Genomic DNA, 17,645 nt, shown 5'->3' on the forward strand with positions numbered 1-17,645 from the left:
GGTCCCTGTCCGTCAGCTGTAAAATCAGAGAGGTTTCTGGGCAGTTGTCTGTGCCAACCACTGATGTTAGTCATCATATCCTCTGGATGGATCCCAAATGACGCCCTATTCCCAATATAGTGCCTTACTTTTGACCAGGCCCTGCAAGGGGTGTACTACTGTATATAGGAAATAGGGTGCCGTTTGCGGTGCCGTTTGCGACGCAGACTATGTCTTCTGCCTCAGTTCACTGGGTCAACACATCCTTTATAGAACTCTGTTAAGTCCTCAGAGAGGAGCCTGGACCAGAGCACCAGCAGCAACATAATGTAACAGACACATTGTTGTTCCCTCTTCTCATCAGCATAGCTTCTGTATTAATGAGATAAGTACGTACACAGTGAGTAGGATATGATGGTTTATCTCTCTCTCTCTCTATTTTTCTCTCTCTCTGTCTCCCGCCTCTCTCTCTCTCTCTGCCCCCCTCTCTGACTCACTCTCTCTGTCTCACCCCCCCCCTCCCTCTCTCTCTCTCTCTCTCCCACTCCCCCCAGAGTCGACAGTGTTTATCCCGTCTGCAGTCTACTCTATAGAGGAGGACATCGGGGAGCTGCTGATCCCAGTGCGTAGGAGTGGTGACGTCACACAGGAACTCATGGTCATCTGCTACACACAGCAAGGTACAGTCCACATGCACACACACACACACATACACGTACACATACACATACACATACACATACACATACACACACATACACACACACTACAGCTAGAGTCCTCTCTCCTCTCCATCTCTCAATCTCTCTCCTCTCCATCTCTCCATCTCTCTCCTCTCCATCTCTCCATCTCTCTCCTCTCCATCTCTCCCTCTTTTCTCATCCCTCTCTCCTACAGCCACAGCTACAGGGACCATCCCCACTACAGTCCTGTCCTACTCTGACTACATATCCAGACCTGAGGAACACAACAGTGTCCTGCGCTTCGATAAGGGCGAGACGGAGAAATCCTGTCGTGTGGTGATCATAGATGACTCTCTGTATGAAGAGGAGGAGAGCTTCAACGTTACCCTCAGTATGCCCATGGGAGGCCGTCTGGGACAGGAGTACCACACTGCCAGGGTCACCATCATACCTGACCTTGACGACGGTAAGATGACCCTTGACTTTTCACCTTTGACCTTTCACCTTGACTTTTCACCTTTGACCTTTCAAACCTCTCGCCTGGAGGACAGGATAACAGTTACCAGCTGAGGAAAGTGTTAATACCACTCTTGAATACCTATTCCCTATGTAGGGCACTACTTTAAACCAGGGTAGTTCACTTTATAGGGAATAGGATGCCATTTGGGACATATATTACAACGAAGATGTGTTCTTTCACAACGTGAGAGTGAGAAAAAAAGATTGCTCCTGTCCTGTCACCTCTGGAAGATTATGTTAAGACAACAATGTTAGCAGACATTTTTAAACGTTGCTTCTAAGCAAAGGAGACAGTTGGGATGCTGTGTAAAAAGGTACATTTACACTTTAATAGTATTCATGAAACATCTAGAACAGATCGATCAGGGGACCTTCAAAAGGTACACACACACACACACACACACACATGCACACAAACACACATACCTATACATGAAGAGTGGAAAAGAAGAACACAACTACTCCTCAGGCAAAGTGAATTAATTACTTTACCAATAGAAGCAGGCTCCCATCTGTTGGATGTGGTTTTGTTTATGTATTTATGTATTGGTTAATTATATCCTTTAGATGAAGAGCATACCCTAAACTTTAAATGAACTTATGAAATAAAATATTATTGGTATGATAAATGACCTATGTGGTGCTATGCTGACTGATACAGGGAAACATGAAGTACACAACTTATGTAGTACCAACTGAATGAAAACAATAGAGGAATAGTGGCTTGTGTGCACGTGTGTATGTATGTGTGTGTAGGTACATGTGTGTGTATGTACATGTGTGTGTATGTACATGTGTGTGACCAGGTCCCATGGTGCTTTGGTCCAAAGTAGTGCTCTATGTAAGGAGTAGGGTGCAATTTGGGACACTGCCCCTGTGTGTCTCCTCTTGCTGGAGGGAAGCCCTTATCGCAAGGCTCATATCCACATCTGAATCTCCTATCTCCCAAACAGCCTTTGTTCAACAGCACCTCTTGGGCATTCCTTTCTTCCATATCTGCCTGGCTAGTTCCCCCTCTCCCTTCTCCCTATAGACCCTGGCTGTGTGTGTGTTTGTGTGTGTGTGTGTGTGTGTGTGTGTGTGTGTGTTTGTGTGCGGGTGTGTGGGTGTGCACACTGGACATCTAAAGGAAGCACCGCTGTGAAGGGGTGGCAGGCAGGGAACAGTGGATGTGAACATCCCTTGGTATAATCGCTGAATCTTCCTTTTCAAACTTTCATCAAAACTCTCTTGCTGCATACAAACACACCATCAAAACGTCTGTCTGAAACAGAGCTAATTGGGTTGATGCAACTCTCCACTCAGCATTCCAAAACCTCGCTGTAGGAGTTTAATTGAGTCATAAAAGTATTGGAGGAGGCCTGTAGATGGAATGAAAACATTGTTTAATGCAGATCATTAAGATACATTAAACATGGTTAGATCTACACCAGGGGAGCATTCCAAATGGCACCCCATTCCCTTAATTGTGCACTACTTTTGCCCACGTCCCAAATAGCTCCCTATTCCCTATATAGTACACTTAATTTGCTCAGAGCCCTATGGGCCCTCATCAAAAGTAGTGTACTATGTAGAGAATAGCGTGCCATTTGAGACGTAGCACTGGTCTGATCTACCATCTCAGACTGAGTGAAGATTCACCAGATGTTCTCTCACAGGGTAGATAGACCATCTAGACAGGACAACTCCCCTCTTACCAAACATATCTCTCTAACAGTCAGTCCCTCTCATAAACCTGCCATGGAAAGGATAGTAAATGATAGTCAAGACAAGAACCATGATGTTCTGGAGGATATCAATCAAATGCGGTGCATAAAGGATAGACTGTATGACATATTCAATAACATCTTATCCCATTGGATAGAAATTCCACTTCATCATTGTTTGAGAGTGTGATTTTGTGTTCTCTTATTTTAAGCAACCTGATTTTGTAGAATAAAAACGAATTGATTTATTTTCAGTCTTAGATCTCCAATTCAAGTATCCTGCATACTTTGGGGCATGTATTTATGCTTGCATTCATTGTTTAATGTCCAAATAGTTTCTTAGCCACTGAGTCTCAGACCGTAGTGACATTCTTAGTCACATATTCCCAGGGGACGTTGTCATTCAGCATCATGTGCTGACTGACACTGGCAGGAAATGATGTCACATATTTGAACCTGTGGGAAAGAGAGCTTAGTGAATGATAAATGGTCCCACTGCATTACTCAGACCGGGTTACAGGTTCTCTTATAGCCTCCTTGGGAACAGAGGCAGACACACTACTGAGAGAGAGAGAGAGAGAGAGTGTATGTGTGTGTGTGTGTGTGTGTGTGTGTGTGTGTGTGTGTGTGTGTGTGTGTGTGTGTGTGTGTGTGTGTGTGTGTGTGTGTGTGTGTGTGTGTGTGTGTGCGTGAGACTTGGAGAAAGGAAATGCTTGAGATGGCTCTCTACTGTACAGTAGCTCCTTCCTCTGTAACCTAAGATGGTGTACAGGGACCTCTACCAGTGTGTGCATAAGATCTTTAACCTATTCTATTCCTTGGTATTCCCCTCAGTGTCAGAGCAGCTGTTGGGACGCTGAACTAAAGTGTTAATGGTTTGAATAGTCTGTACCCCTGTATAACAGCCCTGTATAACAACCTTACAATAGTCTGTACCCCTGTATAACAGCCCTGTATAACAACCCTATAATAGTCTGTACCCCTGTATAACAACCCTATAATAATCTGTAGCCCAGTATAATACCCCTATAATAATATGTACCCCTGTATGACTGCCCTGTATAACAACCCTATAATAGTCTGTACCCCTGTATAACAACTCCTGTATAACAACACTATAATAGTCTGTACCCCTGTATAACACCCCTATAATAGTCGGTACTCCTGTATAACACCCCTATAATAGTCAGTACCCCTGTAAAACAACCCTATAATAGTCTGTACCCCTGTATAACACCCCTATAATTGTCTGTACCCCTGTATAACACCCCTTTAATAGGCTGTATCCCTGTATAAGACCCATATAATAGTCTATAACCCTGTATAACAGCCCTGTATAACAACCCTATAATAGTCAGTACCCCTGTAAAACAACCCTATAATAGTCTGTACCCCTGTATAACACCCCTATAATTGTCTGTACCCCTGTATAACACCCCTTTAATAGTCTGTACCCCTGTATAACACCCCTATAATAGTCTATAACCCTGTATAACAGCCCTGTATAACAACCCTATAAAAGGCTGTACCCCAGTGTAACACCCCTATAATAGTCTGTACCCCTGTATAACAACCCTATAATAGTCTGTACACCTGTATAACAACCCTATAATAGTCTGTACACCTGTATAACACCCCTATAATAGTATGTACCCCTGTATAACAACCCTATAATAGTCTGTACACCTGTATAACAACCCTATAATAGTCTGTACACCTGTATAACACCCCTATAATAGTATTTACCCCTGTATAACAACCCTATAATAATCTGTACACCTGTATAACAACCCTATAATAGTATGTACCCCTGTATAACAGCCCTGTATAACAACCCTATAATAGTCTGTACCCCTGTATAACAGCCCTGAATAACAACCCTATAATAGTCTGTATCCCTGTATAACAGCCCTGAATAACAACCCTATAATAGTCTGTACCCCTGTATAACAGCCCTGAATAACAACCCTATAATAGTCTGTACCCCTGTATAACAGCCCTGTATAACAACCCTATAATAGTCTGTACCCCTGTATAACAGCCCTGAATAACAACCCTATAATAGTCTGTACCCCTGTATAACAACCCTATAATAGTCTGTACACCTGTATAACAACCCTATAATAGTCTGTACACCTGTATAACACCCCTATAATAGTATTTACCCCTGTATAACAACCCTATAATAATCTGTACACCTGTATAACAACCCTATAATAGTCTGTACCCCTGTATAACAGCCCTGTATAACAACCCTATAATAGTCTGTACCCCTGTATAACAGCCCTGAATAACAACCCTATAATAGTCTGTATCCCTGTATAACAGCCCTGAATAACAACCCTATAATAGTCTGTACCCCTGTATAACAGCCCTGAATAACAACCCTATAATAGTCTGTACCCCTGTATAACAGCCCTGAATAACAACCCTATAATAGTCTGTATCCCTGTATAACAGCCATGGAATGTAGCTCACCTCTAATCCTGTTCAGGAGGTCACAGTTTCACAGTGTTCCTCCCAATGAAACAGGGTTCCTTTCAGCAGAAGGTGTTGTAGTAGTGGGGAGATAGTTTCTAGACAACACACAGACTTGTCACGGTCAGAATGCACATAAGACTCTCACACTCTCACACACATACCTTAGCAATGATCTGGGGTGCCTCCCAAATCACACCTTATTCCCTATTATAGGTACGATCTGACAGGTAATCAGTCTACAGTACTGCTCTTCTCCTTCAACAGATAGGTCTTTCTACCTCTCCTCCCTCTCCTCCTTTATGTAACAGAGCTCAATCCATTCCATTATCACCTCCTCCTTGCCAAGTATATATATATAGGCTGACATCAGCCCTGTCTCTTCAGGACTATCTCTCCATATCTCTGTCTCTCCATCCTTCCATCTCATCGTATCCTGGCACCTTAAACACCCTCAACACCTGATCCATGATGCTCTTGGGAGGTGCCGCCACACTGTTTACCTCATGCCATCTTTGTGTTGATCAGGTTAGTGCTCCTGACGTCACTAGCAAGGGGTTAGGCAGCTTGTCAGACAGTAGCTTCAGGCTATGGTTTCCTCTCTTCCTCTTTGTCTTCATCTGATTCTTGACGCCATGCAGACAGAATCAGGATCCCATTCTAAGATAACAATAAGAATGTACACAAAGCAAGTTTCCACAAAGAAGGTATTTCCCCCTGCCCCACCCACCCCTTCTGTGTGTGTGTGTGTGTTTCATTCTATACATTAACCTGTATGAACCACTCCACCTGGCCAACTGATATGCAGGAGGGAGAGGATCCTGGTTGTCAGTCAGACGCCCTGTTGAGGCCCAGGGCCACGGCTCTGAGAACACGATGATGTCGGATAGATAAGGACTGAAGGAAAACATAGAGAAGAGACTGTGACTGCTGTTAGCATGGGGAGCCTCTTTGTCTGAGGGAAACTCATCTCCGGACTGTGGACGTATTAAGGCTTGTCTCCTGTTGTTTTGGTTGTTAATTAACTAGAACAATGACAGTGTTCTATACCAAGACACAAAACATGCCACAACTTAAGTTCATGCCAAGAGGAACTTTAGTTCCATACATTTGGAATGATCTATTTTATATTTTTTACACTCTAGAACAAATTTCTGTTCCAGTCTGTAGTGTGATTGTATTAAACTGACACAGTGGTTTTCGTACCAGCATGGCCAGCACACTGCCTGTCAGTCACAGAGCATGGAAATACAGATTACAGCCCACTCTCTCAAACTGTGACCAAAGGGCGAGGTAGTATGTATAGCATTGTGACAATTGTCAGTACAGTTAGCTAAACCACATGCAGATATGGTACCAGGCTAGTAGTGAGTTATCAGGCGTTTATCAGTGCCATGCCACTTTCTATAACGCAGAGACAATTTAGACTATTCAGTGGGTACACAGTGACAAGTAGGAAATGTATTTTGCCTGTAACCACCTTAAACTGTTGACCCTTCAACCCAGTTCCTCTGAGAACACTTCACATCTGCAGAAAACCCAGTTAGCTAATCTCATCTCAGGGTGCTTATAGGAAATCTGTCTTCCCTGTTTACCATCCTACCGGCCCCTCAAACATCCTTGACCCACTATCTAAACATTAATACACAGTTAACTCACAATGAAAAGAATAGCTGTCAAATCAGAGTTAAGAAATAAATAAATCATTGATATTACTGACTGTTGTTCTCCCAGACCATGGGTACATTCCAAATGATACCCTATTCCCTATGGACCCTGGTCAAAAGTAGTGTACTATACAGTATGAGAGGTTATAAGCATGTTAATCCTGCTTCTTTCCTCCACACATGACACAGATACTCAGGCAGTACAGGCAGAGCATGGAATCAGCCTTTCTCCTCTGTGTGTTGTACTGTAGAAGTGGTGGTCTTTTGGGATGGTACGTGCATGCATGTATAGCACCTGTCCCCGCCAGTGATGGTCCTGCGTTTCAGCAGCTGGCAGCTGCACCCGGCCCCGAATGGACTGACCTTGTCCCGTCAAACACACACACACACACACTCTGTCCTGTCTGAGCTGACCCGGTCCCATTAAACAGTCAGGGGCCTTAGGAGGGAACTGTTTCCCCGCTGCCGAATTCCACTCCCACTTCCAAAGAGAAAAGGATGTACATTAGAGCTAGACATTCAGGAGATGCAGCCAGTGTCCCTTCTATCCAAACACAACCAGAGATACAACCCAACTAAACATGTATTATAGGTACCATTTGTAGACTGTATATGATCTCAATCAGTAAAGGGCAACTCTGGTACTTGGAGTCTGCCAGAAATATGATCGCTCATGGTTTGTTTCCCAGGTTTAAAACGCAGCTCTGAAACAGAATAAAAATCTCCTGCAGTCACTCAGGCCCCCGAGGACAGGAGCTGTCTCTCCCTGCCTGATTATAACCATTATTTACTAGGATCATGTGTTTAACAGACGGGCGGCAAGTTTTATTGGAATACAGTAATGAGACTCTGACCTACTGTAGAGCTTGCTGAACATGCAGTCTAGCCCTGTAGGTGTAATTTTAACACTACAGTTAGCACTACAGTTAACACTATAGTTAACACTACGCTACCTCTCCCTAAAATGCTGCAGCACATCTGTTGCTATCAGTGTGACCTGGAATCCAGGTGAATCCAGGTGAGTCCAGATGGGGCAGTAGGGAGGTAATAACAGGGTAGGGTCAGCCCACTACTCTCTTATCCTCTCATCCTTGTTCAGGACCCAGACCCGCCCCATGTCCCACTCTCATCAGAACCATAATCATACCTTACAGACCTTAGAGCGTTCCTGAGATTTACAGACCAGTGACACCACTGCATAAATACAAGACTGTAATTCTGCTCTACAAGCATTCTCATGTTTTACTGTCCCACTCCATACCACAACCCTCCCCGGTGGCTCCATACCACACCTCTCCTTCCCCCTGGTGCGTCCGGATGCATGGCATGCATGGGCGATTGAGTCTCTATCAAACAGCAATTACCTGTGCGTGAAAGGACAAGTCCTGTCATACTTACGGAAGGCAGGCAGGCTGGCAGGCAGGTGTACTGCATACTGTAAATATATGGATGTGGAAGTGGTACCTCCCTGGATGTATAAGGAGACAGCGTGTTATGTGGATAGCTGTCTGTGCATGTAGAAGAGCTGTGTGTGTGTCTGTACATTCATTTCTGTGTGTGCGTGAATTATGTTTCTGAATCTGACTAAGAACATCCGCTACTATCTCAATGAGATCAGCGCTGCCTGCCGGTCTGCCAATGTGGCATTCAGGCTGTGTCTCAAATGGCATCCTATTCCCTATACACCCATATGTCTCTGGTCAAAGGTAGTGCACTATATAGAGAATAGGGTGCCATTTGGGACGTATTCACAGAGTGGGCCTACACATCTCACTACTTTCAAGTATAATATATAGTTGAAGTCGGAAGTTTACATACACCTTAGCCAAATACATTTAAACTCAGTTTTTCACAATTCCTGACATTTAATCCTAGTAAAGATTCCCTGTCTTAGGTCAGTTAGGATCACCACTTTATTTTAAGAATGTGAAATGTCAGAATAAGAGTAGAGAGAATTATTTATTTCAGCTTTTATTTATTTCTTCACATTCCCAGTGGGTCAGAAGTTTACATACACTCAATTAGTATTTGGTAGCATTGGCTTTAAATTGTTTAACTTGGGTCTAACGTTTCGGGTAGCCTTCCACAAGCTTCCCACAATAAGTTGGGTGAATTTTGGCCCATTCCTCCTGAGCTGGTGTAACTGAGTCAGGTATGTAGGCCTCCTTGCTCACACACGCTTTTTCAGTTCTGCCCACAAATGTTCTATAGGATTGAGGTCAGGGCTTTGTGATGGCCACTCCAATACCTTGACTTTGTTGTCCTTAAGCCATTTTGCCACAACTTTGGAAGTATGCTTGGGGTCATTGTCCATTTGGAAGCTTTAACTTCCTGACTGATGTCTTGAGATGTTGCTTCAATATATCCACATCATTTTCCTTCCTCATGATACCATCTATTTTGTGAAGTGCACCAGTCCCTCCTGCAGCAAAGCACCCCCACAGCATGATGCTGCCACCCCCGTGCTTCACGGTTGGGATGGTGTTCTTCGGCTTGCAAGCCTACCCCTTTATCCTCCAAACATAATGATGGTCATTATGGCCAAACAGTTCTATTTTTGTTTAATCAGACCAGAGGACATTTCTCCAAAAAGTGCGATCTTTGTCCCCATGTGCAGTTGCAAACCGTAGTCTGGCTTTTTTTATGGCGGTTTTGGAGCAGTGGCTTCTTCCTTGCTGAGCAGCCTTTCAGGTTATGCCGATATAGGACTCGTTTTACTGTGGATATAGATACTTTTGTACCAGTTTCCTCCAGCATCTTCACAAGGTCCTTTGCTGTTGTTCTGGGATTGATTTGCACTTTTCGCACCAAAGTACGTTCATCTCTAGGAGACAGAACGAGTCTCCTTCCTGAGCGGTATGACGGCTGCGTGGTCCCATGGTGTTTATACTTGCGTACTATTGTTTGTACAGATGAACGTGGTACATACATTCAGGCGTTTGGAAATTGCTCCCAAGGATGAACCAGACTTGTGGAGGTCTAGGCTGATTTCTTTTGATTTTCTCATGATGTCAAGCAAAAGGCACTGAGTTTGAAGGTAGGCCTCAAACGATGTCAATTAGCCTATCAGAAGCTTCTAAAGCCATGATATCATTTTCTGGAATTTTCCAAGCTGTTTAAAGGCACATTCAACTTAGTGTATGTAAACTTCTGACCCACTGGAATTGTGATACAGTGAATTATAAGTGAAATAATCTGTCTGTAAACAATTGTTGGAAAAATTACTTGTGTCATGTACAAAGTAGATGTCCTAACCCACTTGCCAAAACTATAGTTTGTTAACAAGAAATTTGTGGAGTGGTTGAAAAAAGAGTTTTAATGACTCCAACCTAAGGTATGTAAACTTCCGACTTCAACTGTAGCTATATATACTGAACAAAAATATAAACGCAACATGTAAAGTGTTGGCCCCATGTTTCATGAGCTGAAAGAAAAGATTCCATAAGCACAAAAAGCTTATTTCTCTCAAATGTTGTGCACAAATTTATTTACATCCCTGTTAGTGAGCATTTCCCCTTTGCCAAGATAATCCATCCACCTGACAGGTGTGGCATATCAAGAAGCTGATTAAACAGCATGATCGTTAGACAGGTGCATCTTGTGCTGGGGACAATAAAAGGCCACTCTCAAATGTGCAGTTTTGTCACACAACACAATGCCACAGATGTCTCAAGTTTTGAGGGAGCGTGCAATTGGCATGCTGACAGCAGGAATGTCCACCAGAGCTGTTGCCAGAGAGTTGAATGTTCATTTCTCTACCACAAGCCGCCTTCAAAGTCATTATAGAGAATTTGGCAGTACGTCCAACCGGCCTTACAACCGCAGACCACGTGTAACCACGCCAGCCCAGGACCTCCACATCCAGATTCTTCACCTGCGGGGTCATCTGAGACCAGCCACCCGGACAGCTGACGAAACTGTGGATTTGCACAACCGAAGAATTTCTGCACAAACTGTCAGAAACCATCTCAGGGAAGCTCATCTGCGTGCTCGTCGTCCTCACCAGGGTCTTGACCTGACTGCAGTTCGGCGTCGTTACAGACTTCAGTGGGCAAATACTCACCTTCGATGGCCACTGGCACGCTGGAGAAGTGTGCTCTTCACGGATTAATCTCGGTTTCAACTGTACCAGGCAGATGGTAGATAGTGTGTATGGCGTCGTGTGGGCGAGCGGTTTGCTGATGTCAATGTTGTGAACAGAGTGCCCCATAGTGGCGGAGGGGTTATGATATGGGCAGGCATAAGCTACGGACAACAAACACAATTGCATTTTATCGATGGCAATTTGAATGCACAGAGATACCGTGACGAGATCCTGAGGCCCATTGTCGTGCCATTCATCCGCTGAGATCACCTCATGTTTCTGCATGATAATGCACAGCCCAATGTCGCATGGATCTGTACACAATTCCTGGAAGCTGAAAATGTCCCAGTTCTTCCATGGCCTGCATACTCAGCAGACATGTCACCCATTGAGCAGGTTTGGGATGCTCTGGATCGGCGTGTACGACAGCGTGTTCCAGTTCCCGCCAATATCCAGCAACTTCACACAGCCATTGAAGAAGAGTGGGACAACATTCCACAGGCCACAATCAACAGCCTGATCAACTCTATGCAAAGGACATGTGTCGCACTGCATGAGGCAAATGGTGGTCACACCAGATACTGACTGGTTTCCTGATCGACACCCCTACCTTTTTCTTCAGGTATCTGTGACCAACAGATGCATATCTGTATTCCCAGTCATGTGAAACCCATAGATTAGGGCCTAATGCATTTATTTATATTGGCTGATTTCCTTTTATGAACTGTAACTCTGTAAAATCTTTGAAATTGTTGCATGTTGCGTTTATATTTTTGTTCAGTGTAGTTATAGTAGGTCATTGAATTATCCAGTATAACTTTAGATGACTTTATGTTTGATATGCAGCTGCTGCTACAGTATGTTCTTTATTAGAGAACTGTGATTAGTGTTATACAGTAGGCGGAGTAGCAGTAACCCTGCTGCCTCCGTTAGATAAGGTATACAGCGCTGTGGGACTGCCATCTAAAGTTCAAGACTGATCAAGCAGCTTTTGTAGTTGGAGGAGTACAACAGTCCCTTTAAGGAGGGGTCGGTGGGGGGATGTGTGTGTGTGTGTGTGTGTGTGTGTGTGTGTGTGTGTGTGTGTGTGTGTGTGTGTGTGTGTGTGTGTGTGTGTGTGTGTGTGTGTGTGTGTGTGTGTGTGTGTGTGTGTGTGTGTGTGTGTGTGTGTGTGTGTGTGTGTGCGCGCGCGCGCGTGCACGTGTTTGTTAGAGTTGGGCGATGTGGACAAAAATCCACATCGTGATAAATTGCCTGAATTGATGTGATAATGATGAACATTAATAACATTGATATGCACCACAGTATTTTTCAATTATCCTTTAAACTACTACTAGTTTGATGGTTGTAGGCATCAATTGTCCCAGTAACAATCACCCATATTAGCAAACATATTTCATTTCAAACTTCACATTTCTCTGGTATAAGCTACTTATCATAATGAACGAAATCAGCAAAATCCCTGCGATAAGTGATCGGTGTGGTCGATGTTGATCATTTTTGTTTTTTCTTCCTAGCTATAGTGTGTGTGTGTGTGTGTGTCACTTGTAATCACATACACATACAGTCATTAAGACAGATGCTTTACATGTCCTTTTGTCTTCTGAGCTCATGTTCAGAGGTTATTTTACACTACAAAGTTCACTCTGTAAAATTCAAGGAAATTATTCTACTTCCTATTAAACAATGGTTTGTTTTCCCAAGATTATAAATGGCACCTCACTGCCTGGTGGGAGCGGGAACAGATTTAGTACTTCTCAAAATGACACTCTATTCATCCAAATATGTGCCATTTTGGATTACTTACTTAGACCTCTTTGTCACGGGTGAGGGCTGCAACAATCTTCTACCACTGGAGTCTGTCTTTGGCCACAGCTTGAGCCCTGTTTGTGGCCCATTTAGGATGCTACCTAGTTAAACCTCCACCTGCTTTGACCTCAGGTAACTTTACTCAGAGAGAGTGTGTGTGTGTGTGTGTGTGTGTGTGTGTGTGTGTGTGTGTGTGTGGTGCTGGGTCTAGGCGAGTCCTCCCTCAGCCCAGGAGCCAGGGGTTTATCTTACACCTAATGGGCCATGCTGCTTTGAAGATGGTGTTTGTCTGCTGTACAAACCAACCTTATCTGATTACTACAGCTGCAGGTCTGGGACTCCACACACACACACACACAGATCTGATTACCACAGTAGCGTGGAGATCGAGCTGAGCCAGTCTAAAGTCCGCCCTGTTTGATTTGTCTGTAGGGAAAGACACTGGCAGCTGCATAAACCCTGACCCCCACACTCTTTGTCTAGGTTTGTTCTCGACACACACTTTGACTGCATCCCAAATGGAACCCTATTCCCTACATAGTGCACTTCTTCTGGCCAGGGCTCTGGTCAAAAGTAGTGCACTATATAAGGGATAGGGTGCCATTTCTGACACACTCTTGTTCTAGGTTTGTTCTCGACCTAGATAAAGGAGGAAAGGTGTATTTGTCCTGTTTGTGCACCCTGTAAGCCTATTACCAATTCAAGGCACTTTCATACCTGACAACAATGCTTTCAACCACAAATCCTCAGGCTGTCTAAAGCAACAGTTTTCCCTCTGGCAGCTTGTTCGACTGGCTAATACTGTGAGAAGATGATATCCAATCCTGTTTAAATTGTTGAAAAGTGTTATGGTATTCTTTGAGTCCAAGATAATGTGTGACTTAGTAAGGTGTTAGAAGGGATATAATTCACGTCTTTACACCTGTCTGATAAACATAGATATAAGCCTGTCTGATAAACGTAGATATCAGGTGTTTTGCTTTACACAGTATACAGTTACAGATATCTCTCTTATTTAACATGCTTTGAAAAGCTCTTCATGTATAATTTCCTCTTACAGTGTTTATTTAGATTAAGTCAATGCATCAGATAAAACAAGTATTTGGCTGAGTTACTACAGTACTGCTACAGTACTTTTCATCCAGTATTAGCTTCTTCTCCTCCTTCTCTCTGCTCTCCTCCTCTCCTATCTTCCCATTTATCTGTGTCACATTGAGATGAGAAACACCAGACCAGCCTAGAGGTGTGATCATCATCGTCATGGAAACAGGGTATATGCCTGTAGCGATATCACCACCATTCAATTCATTAATGTATTCACAATGGCTGTGTCTGAAATGACATCCTATTCCCTGTGTAGTGTGCTGTATTGGGAATATGGTGCCATTTGGGACTAAGCCTATATCCAGTTCTTCTGTGAGGGACCAGGCTTCTGCTGTTCAGTAGTCTGGAGAGAAGGGTTGGTTTGATCTATTTTCACACACAAAAAAACTAGTAAAGCGATCATTCATATAATTCAGAGCCAACAACTGCCACTCCAGTTTTACCTCAAAGTTGTTTATTTTCCCAGAACGTACAGTAAATGAGCACAGGGTCCTACTCTTACTGTGAGGGCCATTACACTCAATCATCACCCTCCCTGTGTTTCTGGTTGTTTGAGTCAGCTGTGATGTTAGTTGACAGCAACTTCCCAAGAACTAGCCCTATTCACAGCACGCAAAGTACTGAGAGGGAGAGAGGAATAAAGAGAGAGAGAGAGAGCGAGAAAGAGAGCGAGAAGAAGAAAGCGAGAGAGTGAGAGAGAGTGAGAGAGAGTGAGAGGAACAGAACAGTGTGGGGGAGATTGACTGTAGCGGAATCTGGGCTCAGGAAAGTACTAATTGCAGACAGGCAGGCCTGGACTCCTCCAACTCCTCTACGTACGTACGCACGCACACACACACACACACACACACACACACACACACACACACACACACACACACACACACACACACACACAAACAAACACAAACACACACACACACTCCTCTACCACAGTCGACTACACTGCACCGGCTTCTTTCAACCAGACACAGAAATAGAGCAATGCCTTCAGGCTTCTAGTCTTTACATTTACATTCTGTACATATTACAAAATAACATCCCTTCAAATGTACCATACTGTAAATCAGGTGCTTTAAGTGCTGGAAATGACTAGTGTTGAGTTGTTGAGTGCCAGCTAGTGGCTCAATGTGCAGTCATTTAGTTCTGTCCTCAGAAGTAATTGTAGTTGAAATGTGGGTTATTACAAATTCAACTCAAAAGTTACATCAGACAGTATCCAGCTGTGAAACCGACTGAAACAAGATAATGATGTATAACATCTTCCTGTGTTTCCTCTCCTCTCCTCTACAGCTCCAGTATTCTACTTCGGAGATACAGACTACCTTGTGGATGAGAGTGATGGTTATGTGGAGGTCAAGGTGTGGAGGACAGGCACTGACCTCTCTAAAACAGCTACGGTCACTGTACGCTCCAGGAAAACAGACCCTGTCTCTGCTGAAGGTAGATACAATACAATACAACACTATACTATACAACACTTTACTGTACAACACAACACACTCTATGTCTATGACAGCACACTGTCTGCTGAAGGTAGGTGTCCCTGTCCCTACAATACAACACACTGTGCTCACACAGGGGACTGTACTACAATACACTGTCTTTGTGTTACAGCACACTGGCTTTACTGCTGTATTTAAAGAGCCATATAGAACTTAGGGAAAGGTTAACCAGGTGGAACAATAGGCTTTAGTCCTCCTCAGGGTTTGTCTGTCTGTCTGTCTGTCACTCTGGTGGTTTGGAAGCAGAAAGAACGCCCAGAGCAACACAGGCTGGATTTGTTGGGATGTTATATGACCTCTAGAATGTAAACATCGGTGGAGAGGGAATGGGGGGAGGCAGCCCCAGCTGCATCCTGAATAGCACCCTATTCCTTTTGTAGTGCACTACTATTGACCAGGACCCATAGCGGATAGGGTGCAATTTGGTACGCAACCCCAGTCTGGTACAGTGGGGAAAAAAGTATTTAGTCAGCCACCAATTGTGCAAGTTCTCCCACTTAAAAAGATGAGAGAGGCCTGTAATTTTCATCATAGGTACACGTCAACTATGACAGACAAATTGAGGAAAAAAAATCCAGAAAATCACATTGTAGGATTTTTAATGAATTTATTTGCAAATTATGGTGGAAAATAAGTATTTGGTCACCTACAAACAAGCAAGATTTCTGGTTCTCACAGACCTGTAACTTCTTCTTTAAGAGGCTCCTCTGTCCTCCACTCGTTACCTGTATTAATGGCACCTGTTTGAACTTGTTATCAGTATAAAAGACACCTGTCCACAACCTCAAACAGTCACACTCCAAACTCCACTATGGCCAAGACCAAAGAGCTGTCAAAGGACACCAGAAACAAAATTGTAGACCTGCACCAGGCTGGGAAGATTGAATCTGCAATAGGTAAGCAGCTTGGTTTGAAGAAATAAACTGTGGGAGCAATTATTAGGAAATGGAAGACATACAAGACCACTGATAATCTCCCTCGATCTGGGGCTCCACGCAAGATCTCACCCCGTGGGGTCAAAATGATCACAAGAACGGTGAGCAAAAATCCCAGAACCACACGGGGGGACCTAGTGAATGACCTGCAGAGAGCTGGGACCAAAGTAACAAAGCCTACCATCAGTAACACACTACGCCGCCAGGGACTCAAATCCTGCAGTGCCAGACGTGTCCCCCTGCTTAAGCCAGTACATGTCCAGGCCTGTCTGAAGTTTGCTAGAGTGCATTTGGATGATCCAGAAGAGGATTGGGAGAATGTCATATGGTCAGATGAAACCAAAATATAACTTTTTGGTAAAAACTCAACTCGTCGTGTTTGGAGGACAAAGAATGCTGAGTTGCATCCAAAGAACACCATACCTACTGTGAAACATGGGGGTGGAAACATCATGCTTTGGGGCTGTTTTTCTGCAAAGGGACCAGGACGACTGATCCGTGTAAAGGAAAGAATGAATGGGGCCATGTATCGTGAGATTTTGAGTGAAAACCTCCTTCCATCAGCAAGGGCATTGAAGATGAAACGTGGCTGGGTCTTTCAGCATGACAATGATCCCAAACACACCGCCCAGGCAACGAAGGAGTGGCTTCGTAAGAAGCATTTCAAGGTCCTGGAGTGGCCTAGCCAGTCTCCAGATCTCAACCCCATTGAAAATATTTGGAGGGAGTTGAAAGTCTGTGTTGCCCAGCGACAGCCCCAAAACATCACTGCTCTAGAGGAGATCTGCATGGAGGAATGGGCCAAAATACCAGCAACAGTGTGTGAAAACCTTGTGAAGACTTACAGAAAACGTTTGACCTGTGTCATTGCCAACAAAGGGTATATAACAAAGTATTGAGAAACTTTTGTTATTGACCAAATACTTATTTTCCACCATAATTTGCAAATAAAATCATAAAAAATCCTACAATGTGATTTTCTGGAGAAAAAAAATATCATTTTGTCTGTCATAGTTGACGTGTACCTATGATGAAAATTACAGGCCTCTCTCATCTTTTTAAGTGGGAGAACTTGCACAATTGGTGGCTGACTAAATACTTTTTTCCCCCACTGTAGCTGGTCTCTCTCTCTCTCTCTCTCTCTCTCTCTCTCTCTCTCTCTCTCTCTCTCTCTCT

The 17,645-nt window shown here is 43.8% G+C and overlaps 1 protein-coding gene across 1 annotated transcript in view; it reads left to right on the forward strand.

The window, feature by feature from the left end:
• LOC123483535 (FRAS1-related extracellular matrix protein 2-like) overlaps nucleotides 1-17,645 on the forward strand; it is a 123,022-nt gene that overhangs the window by 74,871 nt on the left and 30,506 nt on the right. Inside the window, exons 7-9 of the mRNA XM_045213764.1 lie at nucleotides 534-659; nucleotides 877-1,128; nucleotides 15,323-15,472. Coding sequence (XP_045069699.1) covers nucleotides 534-659; nucleotides 877-1,128; nucleotides 15,323-15,472 — 528 coding nt within the window. The remainder of the gene's footprint in view (nucleotides 1-533; nucleotides 660-876; nucleotides 1,129-15,322; nucleotides 15,473-17,645) is intronic.

Source organism: Coregonus clupeaformis, chromosome 5 (assembly GCF_020615455.1).
Source record: "Coregonus clupeaformis isolate EN_2021a chromosome 5, ASM2061545v1, whole genome shotgun sequence".
NCBI lineage: Eukaryota > Metazoa > Chordata > Actinopteri > Salmoniformes > Salmonidae > Coregonus > Coregonus clupeaformis.